The sequence below is a fragment of the Macrosteles quadrilineatus genome, unplaced genomic scaffold (genome assembly GCF_028750875.1).
Source record: "Macrosteles quadrilineatus isolate MER2022 unplaced genomic scaffold, UCM_ALF_1.0 Scaffold_9__3_contigs__length_116548681, whole genome shotgun sequence".
In the NCBI taxonomy this organism is placed as follows: Eukaryota; Metazoa; Arthropoda; class Insecta; order Hemiptera; family Cicadellidae; genus Macrosteles; species Macrosteles quadrilineatus.
The window spans coordinates 97,761,030-97,788,434 of record NW_026542602.1 but is presented as its reverse complement, the minus strand read 5'-3'; the positions used below and the strand labels follow the sequence as shown (position 1 = coordinate 97,788,434).

Genomic DNA, 27,405 nt, shown 5'->3' with positions numbered 1-27,405 from the left:
CTAAGATAAAATCTATTGGTGATTGGACGTATTACGTTTTACCACTAGACCCGATCACTCTCGTTACTGTAATAGTAGATATGATGCAAAAAATGCTGTGTTATGAACCCAAAGTTATCTATTCAGTTTTGGCTTGGTAAAAAGAGTTGGTGTCTTTGACAAATAATTTATTACATTAGCGCACTTTGTTGGTGCAGTAGCTGAATTAAAGCATGTGCATTCTGATTCTAAACTAACTACAAACTTTAATGTGGGAATGTCTAGTTTTATCCATTAGATCCATAGAATATACAGTGCTCGATCATTCAAATTTGGGTTTAAATACATCTGTTTGTAGTGGTAAAGGTGATGATAAACTGACAGAGTCGATATTGTGTCAAGTTACCTCAAAGTTAGCGATGGAGTCGAGGAAGGCTAGGACCTGGGTTTGTCCACGCTCATTGGCCACCTCGACAATACTGGCTTGGTCATCGTGGGTGTCCAGAATGTGGTCATAACCTTCGAGGAGAAGCTCACGAAGTTTGTCTACTTGACCTAAACCATTCAATATATCATTGTAACCATACTAGTGGCTTGTAGGGGCAATAGCCCCTATAAATATATATTCCTTGTACAAATTATTCGTCTCACGGGTTACCCTACCTTGATTGTCGTTTAACATTTTTTAATATTATAATATGTATAATAGTTATTACATACCTGCATAATGCATGTTGATGTCTGCTCTATTTAAAATAAAAATTACAAAGGACTTTTCATGCGGCGTGTTTATAATATAAATTTTCTAATCATAATACAACTAAGGAAAACTTTCAATAATAATCTTCATGACTATAAAAATATACAAATTTCTTTGAATACAGACAAATTCACTTGGATAAAACATATGGAGATAAATTGTTCAAATAAATGCCAATTTTTGTGAAAACTTTCCTTGTAAACTGAGCCGTGACATGTCCACCAAGCGTCCCACCAATGTCACGCCTCAGTGTTTTTTGTATAGTGCGAGTGCTGGCCTTGCGCCGGAACTCAATCGGTTTGGGTCTGGCAGCAGTCCTGCAGACCCCGGGACATTTTCCGCTGCCGAGCACATTTTTTCGGCAGAAGAACAGCGACTGTCATCGTTTCATGTCAAGTTTTGTGTTTGTAATGTTATTTTATATCAGTTAACATCTAGTCACATTTTTACTGTGCTTCGTGTGAACCAATTTCTTGTAACATGTAATTAAACGGATTGCCAGTCGTCAGATGAGGTCCCGGATGTGAGGTTTCATCAGCCGCTGTCCTCGGAGAGGGTCGCCCGGAGGGACACGCCATCTTCTGCCTCCTTGGGCTGCCTACGGCCCAGCTTCTCCGGGGACCATTATGCCGCCCTCTATACAAACATCCGGATGTGATGTTTTCCGACATCCAGATGGAACACCGCCACTAGTGTGATGTGAAAAGTGCCACCTAACGCAAGTTATTTTTGAAAATATCAGCTTTTTTAAAGACTTAAGCTCTAAAGGGGATCCCAAATTATTTATTATCGTTATTTATTTTTAAGCTAATTGTTATTTATTAATTTGAAAGTTATTTATTTATTTATTTAAAGAGAAAGATTCCATAAAGTATATTTACAGTTACCATCTTTAATTTTTTCTTGTTAGGCCTAATTTGTTACTGGTACCAGTTTTGTAATTCAGAAGGGTAAATTTTTTGAAAGATTTTTTAAATGAATTCTTTGGATGGCTGACATTGTTGATTATTGTTATTTGTTGAATTTTGGAATTATTATAGGCTTTGTTGACAACTATTTGTTTTGTTTTGATATTCACCCACGGCCTTTCACTAGTTAGGGATGTGGGGCGGCCACTCGCACTGTCACTATGGGGGGGCATGCTTCCTTTAGTTGTTCGTCTGGGGGCGGTGCGAGGGGTCGGCTCATTAGGCATATTAGGATCGATGTTAAACGGCATATTAGGATCTGTAGATATTATAGTTTTATTTTTGGCATGAAAAATGTGTTCCCTTTGCTTACTCCAGTAATTAATTACTAACTTTACACTTTTTTCAGACGTTACTAACACAACCAATCGTACTAATCCAGACCCTAGCTTCATATTTCTAATGAGCATCATCACTATTGAACCAACTTTTAAAACTAATTCGTATGGTTGCATTCCAGATCGTGCAATTAAACTTATATAGTCAATTGGTATGTTCAACCTCTCTTCAGGGTTAGTATACATATTACAGTGCATATTAAATATTAACATTATGCTTTAAATGAAGTTAAACCACATGTTTTAAAGTAAACAAAGCAGACATGACCTAGATTCCCATGTTATTTAAATGTGAATTATTTTATTCCATAACAACCTTTTGGTGCATAATCAAGAAAAATGAATAATTTTCCCCAAAACTTCATGCCCAGACCTTTAAAATGAGACCTCTCCCAGCTTTCTACGGCCTCCTGTTCGCTCACAATTTCATTGTAAAATTTTGGGCTTACGGAATTAGATATATAGATAATAAAATAAAATATAGCAACTAGTTTTTTAAGATTTTTTTTGCTATTATGTGTTAGATAGTAAAAATACCAAGGTTTAGAATGATACATTGCAAAAAAAAATTCCTTCTTTTTTTCTTTTTTTTTTGTCCTAGGATGTAGGTACGAGGCCGGGATTATTTTTTATATTACTTCAGGCTAGAGCTAGGGGTTGAGACATTATCACTTCTATTAATCCATCCATTGGTTATATGGTGGGATTTGAGCGTGGGACCTCAAGTTCCACGCTCTAACACTAGACCAGCTCGCTCCCTATTATGTTAGATAGTAGCAATACCAGCGTTTGGAATGATACATTACAAAAAATATGCCATTGATGTTGGAAAAAGCTAAAATATTAACTTTCAAAGTTGACTAACTCTATTAAACATTTAAATAAACTAAAAAGCCTGTCTAAATCCAATTAAACTCATCACCACAATAGTATTGATTGTTGCAATTTTGGTAAAAAGTCAATTATTAGTCGTTTAGTTGCCTAAAAATTCCCTAGATATATTAACCAGGGTACCAGGGTACTTAGGCATAAGCCTAACCTAGTATAAATCTTCCTTAAATGAGGTGTTCACAACAAAACCATATCACAAGCTACGGAGTAAAATAATAAATGGAGTACTCTTTTAACTTTTGCCAAATTCCAGTTCCCAAATAGGTAAGTATGCTATATATTTCTTGGTAGGGGACAAGAGATTATTTTTACTCCTGATGCAGTAAAAGTAGACTGAGAACAGGAGTCTGGTGATACCTAAATCATCTGCGTTTCTCACTCAAATTCTAAATTAACCTCATATTTAAACATTCTGACTCAACAAACCCTCCAACTGACTCACCTGTGGCTGCTAAACTGACAACATATCTGTCAATAGCTTCCACATTATCCACCAGGCTGACTTGCAGCGCAACGTCTCGCGGAGTACGATACAACTCGTCACGCAACGCGATGTTGCAGTCTATCTCTTGCAACATCTGCAGAACTGCGTTGCGACCGTGAGTCCTGGCCATCGCGAAGTGGAGAATCATTTGGCCAAACTCATCCTGCCAAATTAGATAAATTGCATAAAACTACTTAAACTACTAGTCCCACTACTTTATTTCACAGTTTTTTCTAATTAATTTTAAAGTTAGTTTTTGTGTTTTGAGCCTTTATATTAAAAGAATGCCTAATAATTTATCTCATATAACTCTCTTATAACATAATCATCAAAATCCAAATTCTTATCACAATACAAGATGATAGACAGTGTATGCAATGACCACCCGCAGTCTAGCTAGACTCTACCCCTGCCGGATTCACATTTGACTAAATCAGCTGGTTTTTTAAAATGTTAATGTGTAGGGTGTTTTTGTGTCGTTAGTGTTTGACTATGTACTGTTTTTTTTTTACTTAAATTGACGGTCTCAAAAGAGTATGACTACATTAGTTGGTACTGTAGTATGTTCTTGTACAGCCTGAAGATGACACCAACTTGTTGCTGAAACTAGTTGATCCAAGCAATTTTAAGGATAAAGCAGATATACATGTACCCCATTTGAATAATTACATGTTTTTTTTTTTTTTTATATGATGATGCACTATCCACTCACTGATGATCAATATTATTTAAACCCTTGTAAAAATTACATTTTGTTAATTTAGTTAAAAAGTGCTTCGCTGTAATCGTTAAACTATATCCAACTTATGTGACACCTGAGATATCCCGTTCCCAGACAGCACACTTTATCCCAGGGACATCCCATAGTAGTCCCATATGTCCTGAGAATGTCTCGGAATATGTACGCTAGCCTCAGGATAAAAAAAAAAAAAATCCCCGCAAAATCCCGGGACGAGTACGAAATCCACAGGATATCCTACAATATACCGTAATGTCCTGGGATTTGTAAGTTAACCTCAGGATATCCTGTAAGGTCCCGGGATATGTACGAATGCCATAGGATATCCCAGAATGTCCCATGACATCCCGGGACATGTACAAAATCCACTGGATATCCTGTAATGTCCCGTAATGTCCCAGTAACAAACTGAAGAAAAAAACTACTACCACTGATGAAATGTATATCTAAATTTAAATGTTCAACAAGGCCAATGTATAATAATTTGTTTTATACACTGGCGCTTTCAGAAACTAGGTTTCCATCTTCAGGCTGTGTTTACACTTACTAGTACAAAAAGTAAATTAATTTTAAACAAAGTTAAAACAGATGATTTAAAATTAATATTGGAAAAATAAAAAAATAATATTAGAAAAATTTATCTTTTGAATTTTGGATATACTATTACAGTGTTGTTCTTTATGTAATTATTTTCAGTAATTCCGAGTTTATAATTGGGCCATCTTCATTATTTAACAAATAATTTTGGTCTGTTTTTTCTATAAAATAAGATTCCCACGCATTAAGATGTTGAGGTTTTATAATTTGTTTTAAAAGTTTAAGGTTTCCCAAATTGAAAATATGTCTTGTTAATACTGTGGCTAGCAAGGGCTGACTTTACACTTTACTGACATTTTACTACCACTGAGTTCAGGATAACTAGAGTTCTATCATAGTTGTGTGAAACGTGTATTTAATTCTAACTTTAAATTAATAAAATAATCTAAAACAAATTTTAATCATATAACAATCAATTATAACAGCGCTAATCTAATGGTAATTAAATAATCTATATTATATTCAAATGCCAGTATCCTCTCCAACTACCAGAAAAACAATTCAACTACTTTTTGAGGCCTAAACAGATTAACAGAATCATATTATATATTGTAGTATCAAAAATATTTTAAGTATTGCGACCATTGCAACTGTCGGCTACTCTTTCACCACTTGAAACCACTCATAATCATCAAGCACAGATAGCTCAGGAGGTAAAAGGTATGAGGCTTATAAGGTGAAGGTACCAGGTTCGAGACCCGTCTGGGTCAAAAACTTTTTTCTCGTTTTTTTCTTCAAAATTGGTGTTTATTAACTATTTAATCAATTTACTCAACTGATAATAAAGCTTTTCATACTAAATCTATATTATTTTGTGTTTTTTATTGTTCAGGCCCAGACCACACTTTATCCCAGGGACATCCCATAGTAGTCCCATATGTCCTGAGAATGTCCTGAGGACTACCCTGGGATGACCTCGGATATCCCACGGATATGCTGTGAGCTTATCCGTAGGACATCCCCGGGCGGGGACATTACGCATTCCTGCGGATATCCTGGGATATCCCAGGTTGACCATACGACTACTATGGGATATCTTGCATATCCTGTCGCAATATCCGTAGGATGTCCTGAGGAGAAAGTGTGCTGTCTGGGTTACAACAAAAAAATGGATTTATGGCTTTGCTGTGTATTTTGTAAATTCCTAAGATTGTACTAACAAGTTTAAGACAAATGAGGAGTCTCTTATAATGCAGTAAGATTATAATTAATGCACTAACCCTTTGTACAGGTTTAAAAACTGATTGTGGGGGTTCCGGAGTAGTGATTCTTGCTTCTTCTTCAACCCTCTGTTCAACCACTCTCTCAGCCTCCGCGTTGTGTGGAGGAGAGGAAGCAAGGGGAGGGGAAGGGTGATGGGGAGGTGGAATAGGAAGAGGATGAGAAATAGGAAGAGGAGGAGGGGATGAAGGATGAGGAGGAGAGGGAGGAGGGGATGTCAGATCTTGCTGTTCTCCCTCAAAGTAGTTCTCTTCCAATCCCTTCCAAACAAAGACATGTCTTAAACTTCAGTTCATCTATACTATTATAAAAAAGAGGTGGTTGCTGTATGTGTGTATGTGTGTATGGGAAAAGTAAACTCGAAAAATACTGGTCGGATTGGGCTGAAATTTGGCATGATGATAGCTCACATTCCCGATTAACATATAGGCATATTCTTATTTCAAAAATCCTTTCGGGCTCCGCCCCAGTGGCTCTGGAGTTTCCCATGTTAACCTTATGAGAAATGGAATTATTGAATATTAACAGCTGTTTCAATTAAACAAGTTGGTTCTGTTCTATGATGTTCAATAGTATTAAAGTTACAAGGATTACCAACAGGGTGCAGCACTATTATTTCTTTTACATTTATGACAACAGCTAATTTGCAACCAAAAGGTGAGTGAGCGTAGCGAACGAACTTCAACCTGGAGGCGAGTTAGCGTAGCGAACGAGCTAACCTGAAGGCAAGTGAGCGCAGCGAACGAGCTCCAACCTAAAGGTGAGTGAGCGTAGCGAACGAGCTCCAACCTAAAGGTGAGTGAGCATAGCGAACAAACTTCAACCAGGACGTGATTGAGCCATGCGAACGAGATAATCTTGAAAATTAAGAAGTTAAATGGGGCAAAGCCCGCGGGTTACAGCTAGTATACTATAACTGTAACATAGATTGTTTTGTCAAATTATCTAAAACGCATTATTATAGCTAGGCATCTGAGTGGATAGAACTACAACTCTAGGAGTAGTTAATCAAAACATCTCCAACACCATGGATCAAAGCCAAACCACCCTGTCCTTTGATCATTAAGTTTTTAATACCTTCAATTACTACAAAATACACATCCTGGTATGTACAGTTTACGTCATGTAGCGTAGCAATGTAAAAAGAGAAGGCTATGTAGCAGCAAATTTGTCTATTCAAAATTGCAATAATTTGGAACCATGTCATACAACAAATATTAGTCCAATCTTGTTATATTGAATGATATTTACAGACTTTAATCAAATATTTACTTACCCGGGTAGTGTCATTTTCAGGAATCTCCTCATAGTTGTGAAGGTAGTCAGCAAGATATCTTACAGGATCTGGAGGTTTTCTAGAAGCAACTTCTATCAACCCTGCGATCAGGGGACGTCCCAGGGCTACCAACACAACAATAGTATAAAATCTAGCAAAAAATTCAAACCATATTGAAATATTTCATTTTGGTGTTATGCAATTTTAGATATATTTTAAGGTTAAATTGATACATTCTTCCAAAACATTCACCACATTTAAATACAGATAACTGATAGCTATATTTTTTATAAAATATTTAGGGTTTCTTCTTCTTGTGACATCTAATGTACAGGAAATAAAGCAAAACAGTTTTTATTCAAATTTACAGATTTACATATTTTCTTGATATGTCAATGGACTAAGTTCAAGACTGAGCGTCTACTGCTGCAGCAAACTATATCCACTAGACAGCGTGGCGGTGTCGCCGCTTGGATCGTGCTGCATACGTGTGTGTACCTTCCTTCTCTTTCACACTTTGACTCTAGTGGAATGAATGGAATGACTTGCACTAGTGGAATGAACAATATTTTCACCAACTATTAAGCCATTTTTAATTACTATAAGATGCTTGTTTTTACTTAACTAATCAAAGCAGCAATTCTTAACAATCTTAAATTCATAAATAAAAATATCGTTCCATAATTTGTATCATCCATCATTCTGACAAGAGTATAGGATATGAAGTAGGAATATCATAAGAGAGAAATTCTATTAAAAAGTTGCGAACATACCCAAGCAAGTGAATAAGTGCTAAAAGAGTGTAAATGAAATGGTTTCATATAAAAATTAAAATCAGTATCGTTCAGATTTTACAAAAAAAGTGGGAATTTGTTTTTTTTCTTTTGTGTTCTTTTCCACATCCAATCACTATTTTAAGTTTTAAGAGTATTTTATTCAGCAGGGATTATATATTGACTTTAAACATATATTCAACTAGCTCACATTAAACATTTATTCAACTTCTTTTTACTTTACCCATTTGCTACTTACAAGACGCTAAATACCGGCCCTCCTCCTGCCCAAAGACTGGAAACCCCGACACAGCAACAGTATTTTCAGCCAAACCTGCGATAAACGACACGGCTAATCATAGTTTAACATCTGCCCGGTGATTGCTTGTAAAAAATAAAATATTACACAACACAATTAATGCTTATAACTTTCAACAATGCAGTGGTCATAATATGGTACAAAATTCTCTTGATTCACTGATTCAGTTTCCACAATTTAATTTGGAGCCACCTAGATTTTTCGCCATATCGTAAAATCTGAACTTTATTGTTAGCGGATTTTCCTATTAGGTGGTACGGAAAGACCTGGACCCAGAATCAATTTACTTTCGCTTTGATGTTCTCGGGGGTGAAAAACACTAATTGTAAAACATGTATAAAATTAGATTTTAGGTTCTTAATTAATTTAAATAGAAATATGCCTACGTTAAAAAAAATTTGCAGTTTTATCTATTTATTGAACATTTTCAGGTTCAAAATTACAATGTTAATATTTTTACTAAGCTAGTTAAAAATCAGATATGAAACACCCAGGCAAGAAAGAGCAAAAAACTAAATTGAACTAGCTGGAAGTTGGAAAATAATGAGTGCATAAAATTCCAAACTGTGCACTCTAAAATTCAAAATTATGAAAAATTACTTTCACTTTGTGAATAACCAGAAAACCAGATGGGTGCATCAAAAGTATTCTGATTTATTATACTTTAGGCTAGAAAATTTTAATTTTTAGAGACAGATAAGAAAACGTGCAAATAAGCAATAGTGTAAAATATAGGCCTATACATAGGGTTAATTCCCTTTTTTGTTGCCTTGTTTTTTTAGCTGAAGGTTTGTATTAACACTATGTACATTTTGCCGGCTTGTATGGCATCTTTAGGGAGTTTTCTATCTTCATAGTGTCAGGTCTTCCCTCCTCTGTTTCAGGACAACTCCTCCTGAGTATAAGAAATGAAACGGAGGAGGAGAGATAAAGAGGGGGTATTCACTATGAAGCTAGAGGAACCCCTGAATGGCTTCTTCAGGGGTTCTTCTACTTCATAGTTAAGACCCCCTCTCTATATCTTAAATCTTTCCTCTTCAAGCTCGCAAAATGTACATAGGGTGAATATAAATGTTTAGTTGAAGAACAACAAAAAATTGTAATTAACATAATTAAGGCTCTTGGAACTATGGGATAGCGGGATGATACAAAAAATATTCTTTGTAATGATTAGATGAAAAAAGAGATGGTTAATTTGTATTTCAAACCTATTCATAGAGTTAAATATTTAATATTGTATGAAGTTTTTACTGTGTTTTTTGTGAATAACTGGTAGGCATTTATAAAAAAATAAGGTTTCAATGTTTTTACAGCAATAAATATTATTTCAATTAGGATCTAATTTTTAGTCTTGGAAACTATATGGTGTTAACTAGGAAAATAAAATCAAAACTCTTGTTATGTGAACTAGAGAAGAGAAATTTGCTGCAAAAAGCCAAACCAACACACGTGCTTTCACACTCTAAAAATCTGAGAAAACTTACTGTTTGAAAAATTTCTCTTGAAATTTTCAAGAATATTTCTTCTCAAATCTTGAAAACTTTTAACTTAAGTTAAAATTTGTTAAAAAATAAAGAATAATAAAACACTGTACACACTGTAAGCAGCTAGAACATTTCTGGTGTGTAGTTTCAAGTTATCTGTACATTCTTTACCCCTTTAACTTAATTTAGAAGTGCACTTGTGTTAACACATCAAAACTACTAATCTTCATTTAAATTGTTTTAACGATGACACAAGGATTGAAAATGTATTGATAATGATTCTATTCAAGTTTGACTTTCTGCAGCAAGAATCTTAATCAATAAAGAATATTGTAGCTTTAGAATTAATTTGACAGTTTTAATCTTAAAGGAACAACTAACACTAAAGGTAATTTAACGGATAAACAAATGGAATAGCAAGCAAAGTTTTAGGTGTATTTCTTGAAAAATGATAGTGAATAAATTGGATATTTTTTAAGATTGAAACTAAAACTCTGACTCAGCTAGTTTGGAGCCAAAAATGTAATTTATTTTCAGATTGGTGAACACTGAACACTTATAAAAAACTTTTAAAAGATAGTATAAAAAATTCTGTATTGAGTATCCCTTAGGATAGTATTACATCAAGGTAAGGTTTTATCCTTAAAAAGGTCTAAGAAAACAGGTTTTATTTCAAACCGTAGTACAGGAATCCTATTTAGTGTGATTTATTTTTAAAATTTAAAGAAGTATATATCAGTAGGGTAGGGGAAGTAAACAAAAATAAAAAAAAAACATTGTGCTTTATTTTTACTACAACTATCAATTCAATAATCAGACTTTCTATGTAAGCAACCCAGTCCACAAATTATTTTCCTTTCTTAACAAAATTCTTCAACATGCGTGACATCCTAGAAGAGTTTTCCCTTGCTTTGCTTCTTTCCAACTCAACAATATTCGCTATCGCTATTGCGAATTCCTTAAAACAATGAGCTTCAGAAAGCCCAAGTGACTGTCTATTTTTAATATGAAACTCACTCCGTCGAGGCATAAGCTCAATGTTGAGATTTCTCACTTGACAAAGTTGTTGGAGATCGTAGAAATCTGACCCTAGAAAGGGCAAACTGAGCACAATGTGAAATTTCAAACCCGTCCCAACCAACTGCGGATCTGTAGCTAGATAGCCTAAAGTTCCGTGCTGCTCAAACTCAAAATGTTCCTCGAGATGGTTAACTAGTTCATGCAACTTAGTAAACATCAGGCCTATTCTTCCTTTTTCCTTATCCCCAACAGAAATCCTTATTTTTATATGTTCCTGGACGTTTATCCAAACAGCCAAGCAAATCTCAGGTCTTATATATACTCCACGTCCGTAAGGCCAATGTCTACCCCTTTTGCGTTCCCGTTTCAGTTCTGGGTCCAAGAGTAGTTGGGATTGAAGTTGGTTGAGAATTTCATTTTCACTTTGTAGAATCTCACTAACAGCGCAATAGACACCGTTCATGTCACCAATGTCAAACTCCTCTTTCATAAAGGAAATCTTATCTGCGTCTTTATTCCTGTAGAACTTCATGAGCGAACTCGACACATCAAGTTCTACCTCTTCTAACCCCTTGAGTGTCAGACAGCAGGGAAAGTTGGACCCGTTTAGATTCCTTACACACTCAATTACGCACGATTGTATTATTTTGTTGGATGGATCAAGATTCATGTGTTCCAAATCTATTTCAGTGTCTTCAAGCTCGAAATTTGATGGTGGGTGGGGGAAAGGATTGCTGTGTGGTTTGTGACCATTCAAACCTAAAATGATAGGAGTTACAAAGTCAAAGAACACAACAAAACTTTCGTAATCGGGTAGAACTATCGGAGATTCGTCCATTGGAAAGGACCGCTCTGCTATTTGTTTGACACCTGGTCGTATGACATCAAGTAAAGAGTGGTCGGATTTCGTCAACAGCTTTCTATAACATTCAAACAACTGTTGTGTCATGAGCTGACCTAGAAGGGAATTGCTGGCAATCTTGTAAGATGGGTTGCGTATTAGTTTAAAACACCTGTCCAGTGCCGCTGTGATCTCAACGTCGTCATTGTCTCGTCTAGCTGAGAAAGTGTCACTGTCCACTGCAATGAACAACAATTGATTGACCTATGGCAATAACAGGGATTGCTTTAATGTTATATAAATGTTGTTTCAGTCTGGAAATGAGTCAATATTTTTGAAATTTATAGTAACTGACAACAATTACAATACTTTTGGTTCAATGTGTTATCTATTTTTCTGAATGAGCAGTGATTTTGTTACGGTATGTAAATCTTATCTTATGTAACAAGATTATGTTTTACTGACAATTAAGCAATATATATCTCCTGCATTCCTAACCAACTTAACTGGTTTTTGTTTTACCTTTGTTAGGGCTTTGAACATTTTCCCTGGGTTTCCTCCCCTCGAATTCTGCTAGAAGCTCTTCATGAGTTATAAAATCAGGATTTTTTATGTAGAATTCTGCTGTCTTCCCATTCTGTAAAAAAAAAATAGTTCAAATACAATGATACTTTAACATTATTAAAATACAACCATATAGATTAAAATATTTAACTGCCATCCAGGGATAAGCAAACTGGTGTTATTCAAGTATGCTTCCTGCTGAAATCCCTTGTATTTTAAGCATTGCTTTAAGCCACAAAACATCAAAACTGACCAGATTTGGATGTTGATTTGAAACATCTTAGTATTCCAGATGATCCAATATGCTGGGAACCAAAATATGTCGGCAGGCTTATGCGTTTATTTAATTAAAATCTAGATTTCCATGATGCAAATAATTTGACCCTTGCAAGACAAAGTGGCGTAAGTAAGTTAGGTCCTGGGCCTTTTGTCTTGCAAGTGACGTTTGAGGGCTCAATAATAACAGCATACGTAGTTATTTCCTCTGAGTAAAAGCTACTAAAAATTTCCTAAACTATGGCATATTATCAGTGTTACTGGTGTTATGCAATGGTTTTTTTTTTAGTTATTTATCTTTAGCTTAAAACCATTGATTTTCTCCAAAAAAATCTGCTTAACTTTACATTTCAAAAGTTACTGTCCTAAACTATTGCAAAATATTAGTGTTTCTGTGTTGTGCAATGGTTTTTTTAAGTTATTTATATCTTTAGTTTAAAACCTTCAATATTCTCCAAAATATCTGCTTAACTTTACATTTTTTTAAATCGTCAAAAGTTACTTTAGATAAAACTGTGAAGGTGTCTATTTAATTGAAATTAATAACTGCCTATATGCGAACATATAAAGTACATAAATTCATGGTCTTAATGCAACAAATTGTGTCAGAACAAAAAACTTCCAAACATCGGACCCACATTTTAGTTTCATCGATAGAGTGCTATCTTCAGGGTATCTTGAATTTTGCACAGTTAATATTTGAACTTGAGTCAATTGATGAGTCAACGACATGGAATCTACAATGTATGTGATTGTGGAAGCATCTGCATGAGGTACACAAAGGTACCTCAGTGCATGAGGTATACAAAGTACGTTGCTGTCTTATAAATATGAATAACACCCTCACATTATCTTCCACAGAAGTATCTCCACCAAGGTCCGCCATCAAGTTGTAGTAATGTCCGTTGTCGCTGAGCGTGGCCGCGTAATGCAACGGAGTGCGACCCTTCGTGTCCCCAACTTTCATAGTCTCTGGAAACCGACTTGTCAGGAATCTGGAATAACAATTCTTTCTTGATAAGCATTATTTAAAATTCTTCAATGGAATGTTCTTCACCTTCATTTTATCTGTTTACAATCTTAATTACTTGAAAAATGTATGTGTTTTAGAAAATTTCTCAACAGGGAAGTGGTTTTACCTTCGGTTTAATGGTAATGCCTAGGTTTATGACTTAAAGAAAATAATTTACCAATGGATTGAAACTTCTGCTCAGCTGCTCTTGATCATTATGGCCTTTTAATAAGTTGTCTTTGCTAAATAAAACTGCTCAAGGAATTTTACTCCATTCTATACTCATACTACTCTCCATTTGGTCTAAATATGCCCAAGTATGTTCCTACCTAGTGAATCTGATTAGTGATAAATTAATATAGTACATATTAATAAAAAAAGTATTAAAAAAGTAATTAATAAAACTTAACTTAACTAAATTAATAAAAAGTAAAAGTAAAATATCAATGTTTTGCTTCTGTCAAACATGAACCAATCACAGCTACTTTAAACTCTTACCCATAAGCATCCCTCCCTAGTCTGACTTTCTTGGAAGGAGAAGTCCAGCTTAAATTTCTACATGAGTTCACTTAGTTTTGTCAGTTTAAAAGAACAGTAGTTATTTGTCTACTCAAAAACTTATCATATAAAATAATCAATATCATGATTCCAATTATTAAATTACTGTGCCTACAGTTTCCTTGGGGGCCAGCCCCCCTCCAAGACCCCTCTTTGGTCCCCTACGCTCTTACCTCACCACAGCTGTCCGTCCGTACAACACAGCTACATGTAGAGGACTCAGTCTCAACGTAGACTTACTCTCTCGGGCCACAGCAAACTTTCGTCTGTCTAACGCAGCCTGAAGTTCTCTAAGGTTCCCTTCCCTCGTCGCCGTATGCACTTTCTCTATTTTTTTCTGCAACACGTTTTGAATACTCAGGATTATTTTTGTATGCTAAACCCACCTAATATGTTTTAGAAATAGTAAGTTTCTCAGTATTAAAATTATCTCACCATACAAATCAATACAGCAGGAAGCCTACCTACATGGGATGAAAGGCCTTCAATAGCCTGCCCAACCACTTGAAGATCTTAAGAAATCAAGACTTAAAGAGAAAACTCAAAGACTGGCTAATGGATCAACCATTCTGCTCTCTAAATGGATTCTTTGATCAAAATTATCAAGCCAGATGAAAATTCACACTATTGTATTTCTTAAAGAAATCTCAATAAAGAAATTGATTGATTGATCTCACGCCTATATAACCACAATTTACTACAAGAAACTGTGAACATACAATACCAACCATGTATGAAGGGATGTTATCGAGAAACAATTGAACATCAGGGTTTTTGCTGCTATGTTTTGCTAATAATTCTCCATCACCAGCTAGCACTACTTCAGCCAGCTGTTCCATGCTGCCGACTTCTATGATCCTCTGAAGCCTCTCTTCTCGATCAGCTGATGTTTCTCGGCCATCTGTAGCAGGCAAAAAAGTGTAATTCTATGTCAACACAATGTCACAAATGTAGCTACAATAGGTACATGAATAAATTCTTGACTTTTAATATTTGAATTTACTGAGACAAATATTTTTGAAATTGAGAATTCAACATGATAAAGTCTCTTAATAGGTTTGTTTTTGAGTATGGCTAAGATATCGGTACGTGATAAAACTACATAATTACAATTACAGAATTATTTTTAGTCTACCAATAAGTGTACTTGCAGTGGTAGAGTATGTTGAAAGCTGTAGGTTGTAGTGTTACCATACTCAAAATTGTAAACTAAACAAACTACATGCTACATTAAAACTGCATAGGTTTGATTTGTAATATTTACATCCACTAAATATATAAGGAAGGTTATTACTCTATCTATGAAGCATATATAACAACAAAAATATACTCTACTCATACAGTGAACAGTATGCTTGACGGTGCCTTTCAAATTGTAGTCTCTATCACAACTACGAGTATCATTCCTTTTGACACTTACATACAACTACGATGCTTGAGTTATATACATTGCGGAGTGATTCTTTACACAGAGGTGGACTTTAAGTTTGTTTTAAACTCACTGTGAGTGTATTTCATATTTAGGTTTGGAATTATTCTTCGCAGCTCCTCTATTGTTTTTCTGCTTTCATCTAACGACGAAGATTTGGCGTACTCCGATAATTTTTCCCAGTGCTTCTGAACTGGTCTATAAACAGTGAATCGACGTTCCTTTGTTTCATTTGGCACATCATTAGGAAGGATTGCAGTGGACGCACTGTTACCCGAGGGTGACGTACTTGAGTAGTATTTATTTTGATTTTCTATTTTATTCTTATTTTCTTGCATATAATTTTTCAACTTCTCTCTATTTTTTGTTTTCTTCTTCCTGTTACCATAAGTGTTATTGCTTTTCATACTTAATTCATCTCCAACTGGTATTTGTACATTCTTTACTACATTTGGAGTGTCTTTTTTATTTGTTGCCTTATTTTTATTTGTAGTTTCTTTATTAATTTTTCCAGACATTCCACTGAGCTCTCTTTCGTGTGTGATAAAATCCTTGGTTACTTTTATTCTATCAACCATGGGACCCATTCTCAAACTTACGTCTTCCTCAGTTTGGCCGACTTTGTCATAAACTTTGTATTTCACAGAATCAATTACACCCTCAACTTTTTCACTAGCATTTTGAAAGTTGTTTGCCACCTTCCCTACAGTATTTTCAATCTTTTTATTTATATATTCTTTTTCCTTCTTGATACTCTCACTAGCTTTACTAGTTGTGTCCTTGATAGCACTGTTAATGTGGTTGTGTATTTTTCCAACTTTGTTTCCAATTTCTGTTTTAAGGCTGTTCTTGGATTTGTAAGCCTCTTCTTTTACTTTCTTTTGTTCCTTATCTAAAAATGATCTAGACGAATCAATGTCACTTTTTAAGGTTTTGTCAATATTATATATCATTTGGTTTATGTTTTTCTCAACCCCCTCTATAGCTTGACCAGAACTTTTGAACCCTTTCTTCAAAGATTCTGGTCCATCTTTAATTTTGGACTTGATTGTAGCCACATTTTGTTTGCTTTCTGCTGTTACTTTTTGCATTCCCCTCCCCAAAACATTAAGACCATCATCAATAACATTATACACCTTTGATTGACCCGTCCTACCTGCTTGTTCTTCCTCATTATCTTTTGTCTCTTCCTCTGTTTTCTCCCCGTTTTCTTCTTCTGGAGTTTTGTCTTCTTTTCTTCTCTCTGGTTCATTTGTCAGCTCATACTCTGGGTCCACTTCTTCATATTCTGCCTCATAATGTCCCTCCTGTTCATCACTATCTGCTATATAACCTCTTTCTTTGTCTTCTTCCTCTTCTTCTACACCTTCATCTGGGTCTACATCAATGTCATAAGTTTGAGGACGAGTTGGTGGCTCTTTTGCAAAGTTGTTGTTTATCTGCAAAAGTGAAAAAGAACATTAGAGTTCTCAATAAAGATAAATATTATGTGACAGTGGTTGTAGGTGACATTTATCAGTCTGTCTGCTAACAGAAGGTGATAAAGAAATGTTTTTTTTTTAGTAAATGGTTAAGAAGCTTGTTTTACAAACCTAGTTAAGCTAGATTTTAAACCCAAATTTACCTCATTCCCTTGAGAACTATTCCGCTCTGGAGTTTCGTCCTCAAAAGCGCTGTCTCCATTATTGAGTGGAGGTGGAGGAGCAGGCTTGGGTTTTTTCACTCCTAGCCAATCCAGTCGCAAGCTGCTCCATTCCCAGTTGGCTGGGAAAACTGTGGATGTCCGAGTTGTCTCAGGAACCACGGTCAGCTGTTTCTGGTCAATTTCTTTCACGTTGTGTATATAGTAGCTTGGGACCCTCCCTTTCTACAACATTACAATAGTTTATTAGCTAGTAAGTTACTGCTTATTACTTAATTTTTTTTTTAGCTATTTTACTAAAACTTTTATCTGAATCTCAAATTTAAGGAGCAAGGCATGTAATGAGTGAATCGAAAAAACACCAAACTCTTTGAGATTGTTTCAAAATTATTAAGTTATGCATATTTTAAAATTTGTTTTACCTTCATCTAAAATTAATACTAACATTAAACAATTAAACAGCATTCAGTGGACATACACAGTAAGGATGGGTAAAAAGCACAATATGCGTGATTTGTGTACACTTCACATAAAGTTGAAACATCAAGTCAATTTCCACCTGAGCTGTCCACCATTTATTTCTGGTGGGCCTCTACCACCAAGGTTTCTGTTTTTCACACTGGTATTGGGGTATTTTCCAAGTGAAATCCTGGTATTATTCATTTTTTGAGGATCTATGGGGAGGATGAAAGTGCTGGTGCTAGTTGTGCACTAGAACAACCAGTCCCAGCTTAATGCTATTGCCATATCAATGTAGCGCAAGTCCTACAGACAGGTGAACCACTGAGAGCTGCACACCAGACCTGACCGAGATCGGTTTTGAACCCACAATTTACAGAGCTGTCTCAAGACGAGATTCAAGAGATATTACCAATGTCATAGGAAATAAAACTTAAAGTTAATGAAATATTTGAAAAATTCAATTTGTATAAACGTTGTTAAAGGGAAGGGTCTTAGCATTGACTATCCGCTGAATAGATTTCCCTTGTAATGTAAAAATTTGAAGCCAAAAACGGGTGGTGCAATCTGTTGAGATGATCCTGAACTTTAGGAAGTTTATTCTATGTAAAGTCATAGGTCTTTAATGAAATAAAAACAATCACAATTAGATTTTAATAACGACACTATAGTAAGTTTAACAATGGAGTCTAACTTCTTTAGCAAAAGTCAGTGACAACTTATGTACAGCTGATGTCCTATACTCCAGCTGATTCTTTATTACTCTCAAGAACCATCAAAATCTTTAACTTTTCCACTTATCATCTCATCACCTTGTCCAAAATGTTTTCGTCAGCCCCCTGCTCTAGGAGGAGGTCGTAGGTAGCTCCACTGCCTCGAGCCGCCGCAGCAAGATGCAGCGGGGATCTGCCCTCTCGGTCTAACACTCCTACAGCCTCTGGACAAGCTGACAGTACAGCTCTAACCATCTCAACATGGCCCAGACCTGCTGCCTGGAGACGTATCATAGTTAGTTTTATGTTGTTCAAAGGTTTATTGCAGACATTTTCCATCACGAATGTAAAAAACAATACACAACGTTTCGGGATCTGGAATCTGATCCCGTCTTCAGGTGAAAAAAACTTAACTAACACATTACAACTAACAATACACAAACGCCCAACCTAAGTTGGAATACACTACAGAGGGTAGTAGTCAAAAAATATGCACTGTATAGCAGTCAAGTCATGATACAACATGCAATTAATAACAAATCACTATAATCTATAAATGTCTGCAATAAACCTTTGAACAACATTAACTCACCACCACCAACAATGAACTTCAAACAAAGAGTTAGTTTTAGTTATATTGTTGTAGACCAGATATAAAAAGTTCTGTTAATAAAATTACCACGAATTAAACATACTATAGTTCGGCCGCTTAGAAAACGACCTGCACGCTAACGCTAAACCAATGCTGGAGGAGGTCGCTTTCTAAGCGGCCGAACTATAACATACTCCTTATTAGATTAACCTCAACCTAGAGGTTAGAGTGCCCACCTTGCAATCAGAAGATCATTTCAACCCTGAGAAATATCATACAATTTTTTATGTTTCAAAACTGGACCCAGATGTCCTTGATCTCTGGGCTTTTACAAAGGACCCAGCAAAGTCCATGAAAATCAGGAGTGTCCACCAAGGATCAGGGAGTTGAGTAGTCCTGGCAAAGGAACAATCTGATCTTGAACAGTAACAAAAGCTGTTGTCACATTCATTCAATATTCACTCTTCACCTCAAAATACACAACCTGGTGTGTTGACATCATTCTATGAATCCATAATCTAATCACTAGTTAAAGGGACAAATACTTTAAGTTTGTGTAGACAAACCTTGTGCAAAGGCGTGAGGCCATTTTGGTCCTTCGCAATAACGATTTGTCGAGGAACAGGAGGTTCAGTTCTTTTGCGCAGAAGGATCGTGTCATTGTTAATCGCTGCAGTGTGCATGTCCTTAATCACTCCCTGAACAAGTGAACACCATAAAGTAAATATATCAAATATATGCTCATACCTGTAGATACACTGTTAACGTAACATTCCATACCTATTAAAGTTATAGCTAGTTGTATAAAAACACTTGCTTAAATTGAGCTACTGACATAGTATGCTGTGATAAGCTACTAACACAAGCTTCATATTTTGCAATATGAAGAGAATTGGGTCGATGAATTGTAGCTTGCCCAGAGCTGCAGCAACAAAACAACAAAAATATTCAAAACCTATTACGCAAATTGGTTTAAGATGTGAACAAATTAAATGAATTTAATTTAAAACAAAACTAAAACCCCATCCAGTATTTTTACCAGTTTAATATCAGACTACTTTAACCATGGAAGCCTTTTCTTCTATAGTGTATGTTTATAGGAAGAGGAAGTAACTGACTCCCAATATTCCAAATCAAGGGCAAGGAAAGGCAATTCATAGGCATAAAACATTCAGGTAAAACATCACAATGATCATGAAAGAATAGTGAATGTATTAAAGAACACCAAGTGAAAACAAAAACACATATAATAATACTGACCATGATGTAAGGCACGGCAGACAAGAAGTTCTTGACTTGATTGTGCTGGGAAGTCTCTGTCCGCAGCTTCTCACCGTATCCTTCCCACACCACCTGCGCCAGCCTGCCGAGGTCTCGGTCGTGGATCCAGATACGGATGTTGGCTGGTTTTACCACAAGTCCTGCGTAACAATAATATCTCGTAAAATGTTGTTCATTACACTTACACTAGACAGCAAGTGATACTGCATATATATGACGAAAACAATGTACAGTGCAGTGACAAGGACCAAGTAGTTACCGCCCTATCTGGCTAGATTGGAACACTAGTTCTCAATACTTTGAGAACGCTCACACTCCCGACCCCGTAGTTTTTAAGAGATCTGTGATCTCATTTTAATCAAATAATGTGCACACCTGTATTGGGCCTGTGTCGGGAAAGTATCAAGAGGTGAGCCTGCACAGAGTTATTAGGATAATTAATAATGCAAAACATTAAAAATGGGATCAATGGTTACAAAAAGGAAGCGTGGACAAAAAATAAGGGCTGCACAGATTTGTACTCATTAGACATCAATCGCTCCTTGCTGCTTGAGCGAAAACGTCGGCAAATATTATAGCTAGAGCTAAATTAGAGTAATAATCAGAGGCCATTCCGTTGTTGTTCTTAAATATAATAATATCCATTTCCATCATGTTAATGGCCAATTTCCAAAAAAATAATGTTATGGATAAAAATACAAATTATGACATTTTATCTTTCATTTATTTTTATTTTCTATCCAAACACCTTCAGGTTATATAAAAATGCTTTACAGCACAAAATAGTTTAAAATAACATTTAAAATATGTTTTAGCAAGAAATGGTACCTATAGCTATTTGTGTATTAATATTACGCTTTAGGTTATGTTTGCTTTTTTAGGTAATGTTATTTTCTGCTTTGCTTTGGATATTGCTTACCGGTTGGCGTTGTACTCTGATCCTACACGGACTACGGAGGCTGTTGTTGTTGGTTTTTGGTGTAGATTGAAACGCCAACAATGAAATCAGCTGATTAGCGAGTAATGTTTAGGTGTGGCTATATGTGATCATTTCCATGCAGTGGTAGGAAATAGTTATTTCCATTTGTGTAACTAGTGTGCGAAGACTCGCGTTACACATTATATTTTTCCTACAGATACTAAAGCTCTAAAGCATAGAAATAATTAGTCTTCTCTTTCAACCACAAAACAACACGATTTAGGTTAGTAGATTAAATCCAAACGTTGAACGGTTGAACAAAATAGGAAACACGGCACCAGCTGATCGTCGTTGTATTATCTTTATTATAAGTGAAGTGAATATTTATTTTCACTTAAGTGTTGCCAACTTTTCAAGCTTACACATACTATACGTGCCTAAAAATAAAAGCAAACTTTTTTGTGTTGTTTGGTTGGAATACTGGAGTGTGGCAAAAAAATGAGTACCGGTAAGACAAGTAAAATGAGTGCGGCTAGCTACTTTGCGTGCTATAATCAACTAGTACAAGAAAGCCCGCTTTGTCGTCAGGTAACAGTAGGAAAAATAATGTATTGGGGGGCAAGCTGGTCTAGTGGTAGAGCGAGAGGTTTCGGAACCTAAGGTCCTGGGTTCAAATTCTGGCAATCACCAATAATGGATTTTATCTGTTACCAGGACTGTACTATGGGATGGCCACCTTTAACTCCGCCTAAAGTATAAAACAGTTCCGGGCTAGAACCTAGCGTACTAGAATGAGGGGGACATTAAAATAAGTTTAGTTTATTAATATCAATTTTGCAGGTTAAAAATGGTATGGTAAAATAAAACTTAGATGGTTTCAACTTTAATCTTAGTGTCTGGAACATATTCAACATACATTAGAGTTGAGGGGGAGGCCATCAAGGCTACTGCGTGGGTAAACTGCAGTTTTACACCCCATCAAGAAATTCGATACAAATTGAGGTAAATTGTTTTAACAAGTGCAACCCAGTTTTTCTAGTATCTAGGTCAACCATTGTACTCACCATATTGATCGATGGATAATTGGTTTCCACAATATCAGAAACCTCGATACGCCTCCCTGTTCCACCCCTTCTATCTTACGTCCAACCCTTGTCACTTTCATACCACCCTTCCATCACTTACCTCAACCTCAATACATTCTAATTATCATGCAACCTTCACCCCTAATAATGAACTTGCCAAAATAAGATTGAGTGAACTCGGTAACACACACTCATACAACATTGTGTATCAAATGGAACTCGGGGAAGCGAGTTGGGTGTAGTAGTAGAACGCGGGACTACGGTCCTCAAGCTCCTTGGTTCAAATCCCGCCAATCGCCAATGGGTTTTTGTTATATATGATGATGCAAAGATTTGCTGGTTCGGAGCTCAAATTAAACTGTACTGCAACTCTATGTATGAAAATATAGTTAACTATCTTAGATGAACGTGTTATGTTGTAATGTATTTTGTAATACAACAATTGCTTTAGAAAGAAAATTATTGTTTTTCATCTCTGCTCAATTGGCGGACATGAGAGAGATCGTATTCCCAGTTACATTCCAATAGGTACTGATTTCCTTTTTTATTAATTTTTATTTTCTATGAATTGAAATTCAAAATCTGACTCAGATACTTCGTAAAACTCACTTCACTTTCAAAGTTAATGCTAATAATGCTAATTGGCTTTAAAATATGTATCGTTTGGCAGATCAGTGAATCATTAAACATCCACGAGGTTATCTGTAGTTTCAGTAAATCCGGATAATTTCTCTGTTTAACCATCAACAATTATTTATTCAAACGAATCGATAGTGCTCTCACGCGATTGGCTATAATCGTAATTGACTGGAATCGATTAGCGAACAACACTGACTTAAGATTGACTGCAATATAGATGTTTCTAATTGCTTTCGAAGTATCCACAGCCATTTAATTATATGTATAGATGTAATTATTTAACGTTGATTCGATCATCATCGCATCGGCACAACCCCCAATACTGTAAGTCATTATTATAACATGGTTCGAAATGTATTGCATTTTTTTCAATTTTTTCTCATTTTCCCGATAATATTCCATAGTTACCCCAGCCGTTCATCCAGTATAATTGTGTTTATAATTATAATCTGTTATTGATTACTGGATTTTCAATAACATCAAGCAAAATAGAGAAAGTATGTAAATTTACTTTTGTTAATTTTTTATGTCCCACAGGTAAACCAACACTATTTTGAATTACACTATATGGTTTAAGTAATGTTATATGACCATAACAAGATAACAAACAACATACCGGTACCTAACAACATAACAAGGTTTTTGGTGTTACGGAAAATCAATTGAACTAGAATGACACATTTATCATGTTGTTTAAACCTGTTTACGTAATGTTTGACGATTGCGACATAAGCAGTGTAGCATGGCAGTCAAACAACATTACGGAAAGCTGCAATCAACATAGAGTAAGAAAGATTGATCAGTGTAACAGAGTTTAAAGCAACGTTGCGAGATATTGTTCTACCGTAACACTGAGTAAGATTGAAAAACTTCGTACTAGATGGAGTCTGATTGAGCATTTTGAACACTTAGTTCAATACCCAGTAGTAGGTAGTACGAAATGTTATCCGCAAAGTAGAGTTATATTTCTCAATAACATTTCTGTGTACGAATTGCACTATCTCAGCATCGAATAATATTAATCAAAGTAACATTAGTTAAGAGTTAACTAATTTATCGAATATTGTTTAATTCACCATAGAATTGTGGTGTAACTTGGTGTGCATGACGTCATGCCGTGCGTGTAAGAGTGGCATTGACAGGTCAAAACCTTCCACTTATACCATTTTCAACAATCATGGTTTGATCCACAGCCAACAGCCATATATTATTTACAAGTCGATGTCCTGCGTTGAGTATCAGTGGATTGAAACACGCTAGATTCCTCCGATAGGCTGTATTTACCTCAATTTAAGTGGAACGAGTCAAAACTACCAAAGTTCAAGAGGTTAATATTTTTAAGGCTTAAGAAGGCAAGTTTTAGGTAAGTTTATGCCCGGTTTATGTAAATGAATATTTGCTGTTGTATTTATAGTTATCCAACCAGATTATAGTCTATGTTAAATAAATAAAACAGCGTGTATGTAAACTATCGTCTTATGTCTTCTCATAACAAGAAGTAACGCAAATATATAAAACCTTCCCAAACATAAGACAAAAATAATCAGGGGCACTTGGAACACGTCGTAACAGGCTTTAATATATTTGGCAATAGGCAGAAGTGTACCTTGCACCTTGCACTATTCAAAGTCAACGGTTATAAATACATAATACAGCGTTTCCGGTGTGGTCAGTTTGTGACGTCACGAGTTTATTTTCTTTTTAACACGCAAACTTCCGGTTCTCCCCCTTCCACCCCACAACCACCCTTGTCTGACATCGCTATCGCTATTTTACTTTCTGGGTCTTCCGCAGTGTTATTTACATATTGTATGAGGTTGCCGACCTCCTCAGTAAACAATCCTTCGTTCCATCGGCCATTTGTTGGAAATATAAATACCTCAGGTTTAGTTGTTGGATTCTTCAACAAACTATCAAAAAGTGCCGGTTTCAGTAAAAGCTCAGAACAATTATTATTCTTCACGGCACTCAAAAACAATCAAATAAAAAAAATAGTCAAGAGTAAAATGAAATCCTCTATGAATTTTTCTTAAGTATTCTTCTTTGAAATTGCATTTATTATTTTTTCTGAATGCATTTTAAAATGAATATATTCCAATGTAATAGTATATTACGTTACTAGTCCTGAAAATAAGTGTTTACCGGACGAGTGTGGTCGTTCCTGTGCGAGACGAAGTCGAGTACGGTACGGGATTACCATACGAGTCCGGTAAACACATTTTGGGCGAGTTACGTACGATAGTTTACGCCATACTACTAAATCTCTACAAATCCTTATATAGGCCAATTACCACCAACTAAAGGACTAACAATCACTAGTCAAAACCTCTAAGCGAGGTTATGTTTCTGTCTACAACCACTCATTGCCACCCAAATACAGTATAATCAGCTGGTTGGTGTCCGGTAAAACTAAATAAAAAAAACATTATAATAAAACTGCATGACAGTAGTACGCAATGAAACCCCCATTTGATTAAGCTGGCGACAAACAGCTGTTTTCTGGACTAAATACTTGCGTGGGAAGTTCGTTAAAACAGTGTAGTATGGCGTAAAATTCTTTACCATACAAGAACAAGCCCACAAAGGAACCGCAATCACATAAGAAACAGGCTGAACAGCAAAACTATTGTTTTAGAAATATATATGTTAAAAAACCAAGTCACAAAAATGAGCACTGTTATGACACGTTTTTAATACATTAGTGCAACTAAACATTGGATAACTACAAATCTCCCGTTGTTACCAGTAAACTACGTGCTTTCTTTCCTGTCCAACAGCGCCAACTACATCGTGAATCAAAGCAAAATTATCACGCTCCAGTCTGTTTCAAACAATTCATTCAAATAAAGTCTGCAAATGTAAAAGATGTGTTTAAAATACACGAGAAATTCTCCCTTGTGCTAAATAAGGCATTTTCTATTACTGAAAATTACGTATTTCTTTCAATTACCTCCCAATGGGTTTCAAAGTTAGACACACACATGCTTCACTCACCATTCGCCCCGGAAGTGAAGCGTCCTGGAGGTACGACAGACGGTGTTGACGGCAGCTCAGCCTCCTCCGGATGGTCCATGTAGTGTTGGGGAGGACGTCCTCGGGCGTCTAGGAGAGCAACGTCGGCACCGGCCTGGCGGAGGATGCTCCAGGTCCACTCTGGGTCCGAGGCTCTTCCACAGTAGTGTAGTGGCGATCTTCCCTCCTGTGACAAGAGTGAAAAAACATGGATTTTTATATTGATTTTAGCCTCCTGGTCGCATTTAAATACTATAAATTGGTGTCAAATACCTGCATTTATGCGATCAAAGAGTTGCGACATAGTGTCCCGTATCGCTACAGTATTATCTCTGTTTTTATCACCATAAATGTCCAATTTAAATGTGTGAATGTGATGTCTTATTTATTAATATTAATTATCATTTAACGACCTTCATATGAAGCGACTAGACATCTTGACTGGCCTGAGGGTGACTAGAAACCGGTTGCCTAAGCAACGCTATGAATTGGTCCATGCTATAAATTTGTAACATAAATGCAGGGGTTTTACACCAATTTATAGTATGGATTTTTAAAACAAACCCATCTAAAGCTGGTAAATCACATATTGTATAATAACCACAAAAAACTATGTCGTATTAAAAATTGAAACCTAAAACATACAATAAATTAGAACAAATTTGGGTACGATAATTTATTTTTGTAAAAAAATTCAACTGACTTCAAACGCTCTAAAAAGAATGAAATAATTTCAATAAAGTAAACTTTTGTATTAGGCAAGCTCACGTATTTTAAGTGGGCGCGACTCTATGATGATGTTTGATACAAAATTGAAAGAGGGTGTCCATATTGCAGGTGACTCTATAACTAAAGGTGTTAATCTGCATGTCTTTTTCATAGTTATGCGTTAAGTGTTATTTTATTACCGTAATCAGAGATCGGCATTATAGTGGTATTAACGAGTATCTTTAAAAAGATTATAACGCATTTAAATGTTTCTAACTTGGAAAAGTAACGTTTTAATACTAAACTAGCTTCTTTTCCCTATAATAATATCAAACTAAATTATTTTCCTATTCATATAGAACATTTGTGTGTGTTATTTTCATAATGCATTTATTCTGAAGTAAACATAAAATACAAGAAAATATTTCCTTTAATATATAAACAAAACAGTTCAGTATGTTTTTTTATATATTTATGTTATCCAGCTACAATTTATTGATTTTCAAAATACACACACAACATTTAATTTCAATCATATTTGCAGTTTGAGCCGCGCCGACTTGAAATACGTGAGCTTGCCTAATACAAAAGTTTACTTTATTGAAATTATTTCATTCTTTTTAGAGCGTTTGAAGTCGGTTGAATTTTTTTACAAAAATAAATTATTTCATGATTTTTAGTGACTGTATAATTTTTTATATATTAATTACTTCAGGATTTTTGATAAGCAAAACTGTTTGACACAATCAAAAGTTCCACAGAACAATCATTATTTTAAGAGTCACCTGTTCAGGTTACATAATCAATGTTCTTATACTTAAAATCA

The 27,405-nt window shown here is 35.5% G+C and overlaps 1 protein-coding gene across 1 annotated transcript in view; it reads right to left on the bottom strand.

Annotated features, from left to right (window-relative positions):
• Positions 1 to 27,405, bottom strand: part of LOC129003650 (uncharacterized) — a 44,690-nt gene that overhangs the window by 5,713 nt on the left and 11,572 nt on the right. The window contains exons 4-18 of the mRNA XM_054431949.1: positions 25,854 to 26,058; positions 20,196 to 20,356; positions 19,502 to 19,633; positions 18,443 to 18,622; positions 17,154 to 17,396; positions 16,686 to 16,968; positions 14,829 to 15,001; positions 14,274 to 14,437; positions 13,378 to 13,525; positions 12,213 to 12,327; positions 8,286 to 8,360; positions 7,254 to 7,378; positions 5,977 to 6,237; positions 3,379 to 3,583; positions 386 to 534 (exon numbers count right to left, since the gene is read on the bottom strand). Coding sequence (XP_054287924.1) covers positions 386 to 534; positions 3,379 to 3,583; positions 5,977 to 6,237; positions 7,254 to 7,378; positions 8,286 to 8,360; positions 12,213 to 12,327; positions 13,378 to 13,525; positions 14,274 to 14,437; positions 14,829 to 15,001; positions 16,686 to 16,968; positions 17,154 to 17,396; positions 18,443 to 18,622; positions 19,502 to 19,633; positions 20,196 to 20,356; positions 25,854 to 26,058 — 2,619 coding nt within the window. The remainder of the gene's footprint in view (positions 1 to 385; positions 535 to 3,378; positions 3,584 to 5,976; positions 6,238 to 7,253; positions 7,379 to 8,285; positions 8,361 to 12,212; positions 12,328 to 13,377; positions 13,526 to 14,273; positions 14,438 to 14,828; positions 15,002 to 16,685; positions 16,969 to 17,153; positions 17,397 to 18,442; positions 18,623 to 19,501; positions 19,634 to 20,195; positions 20,357 to 25,853; positions 26,059 to 27,405) is intronic.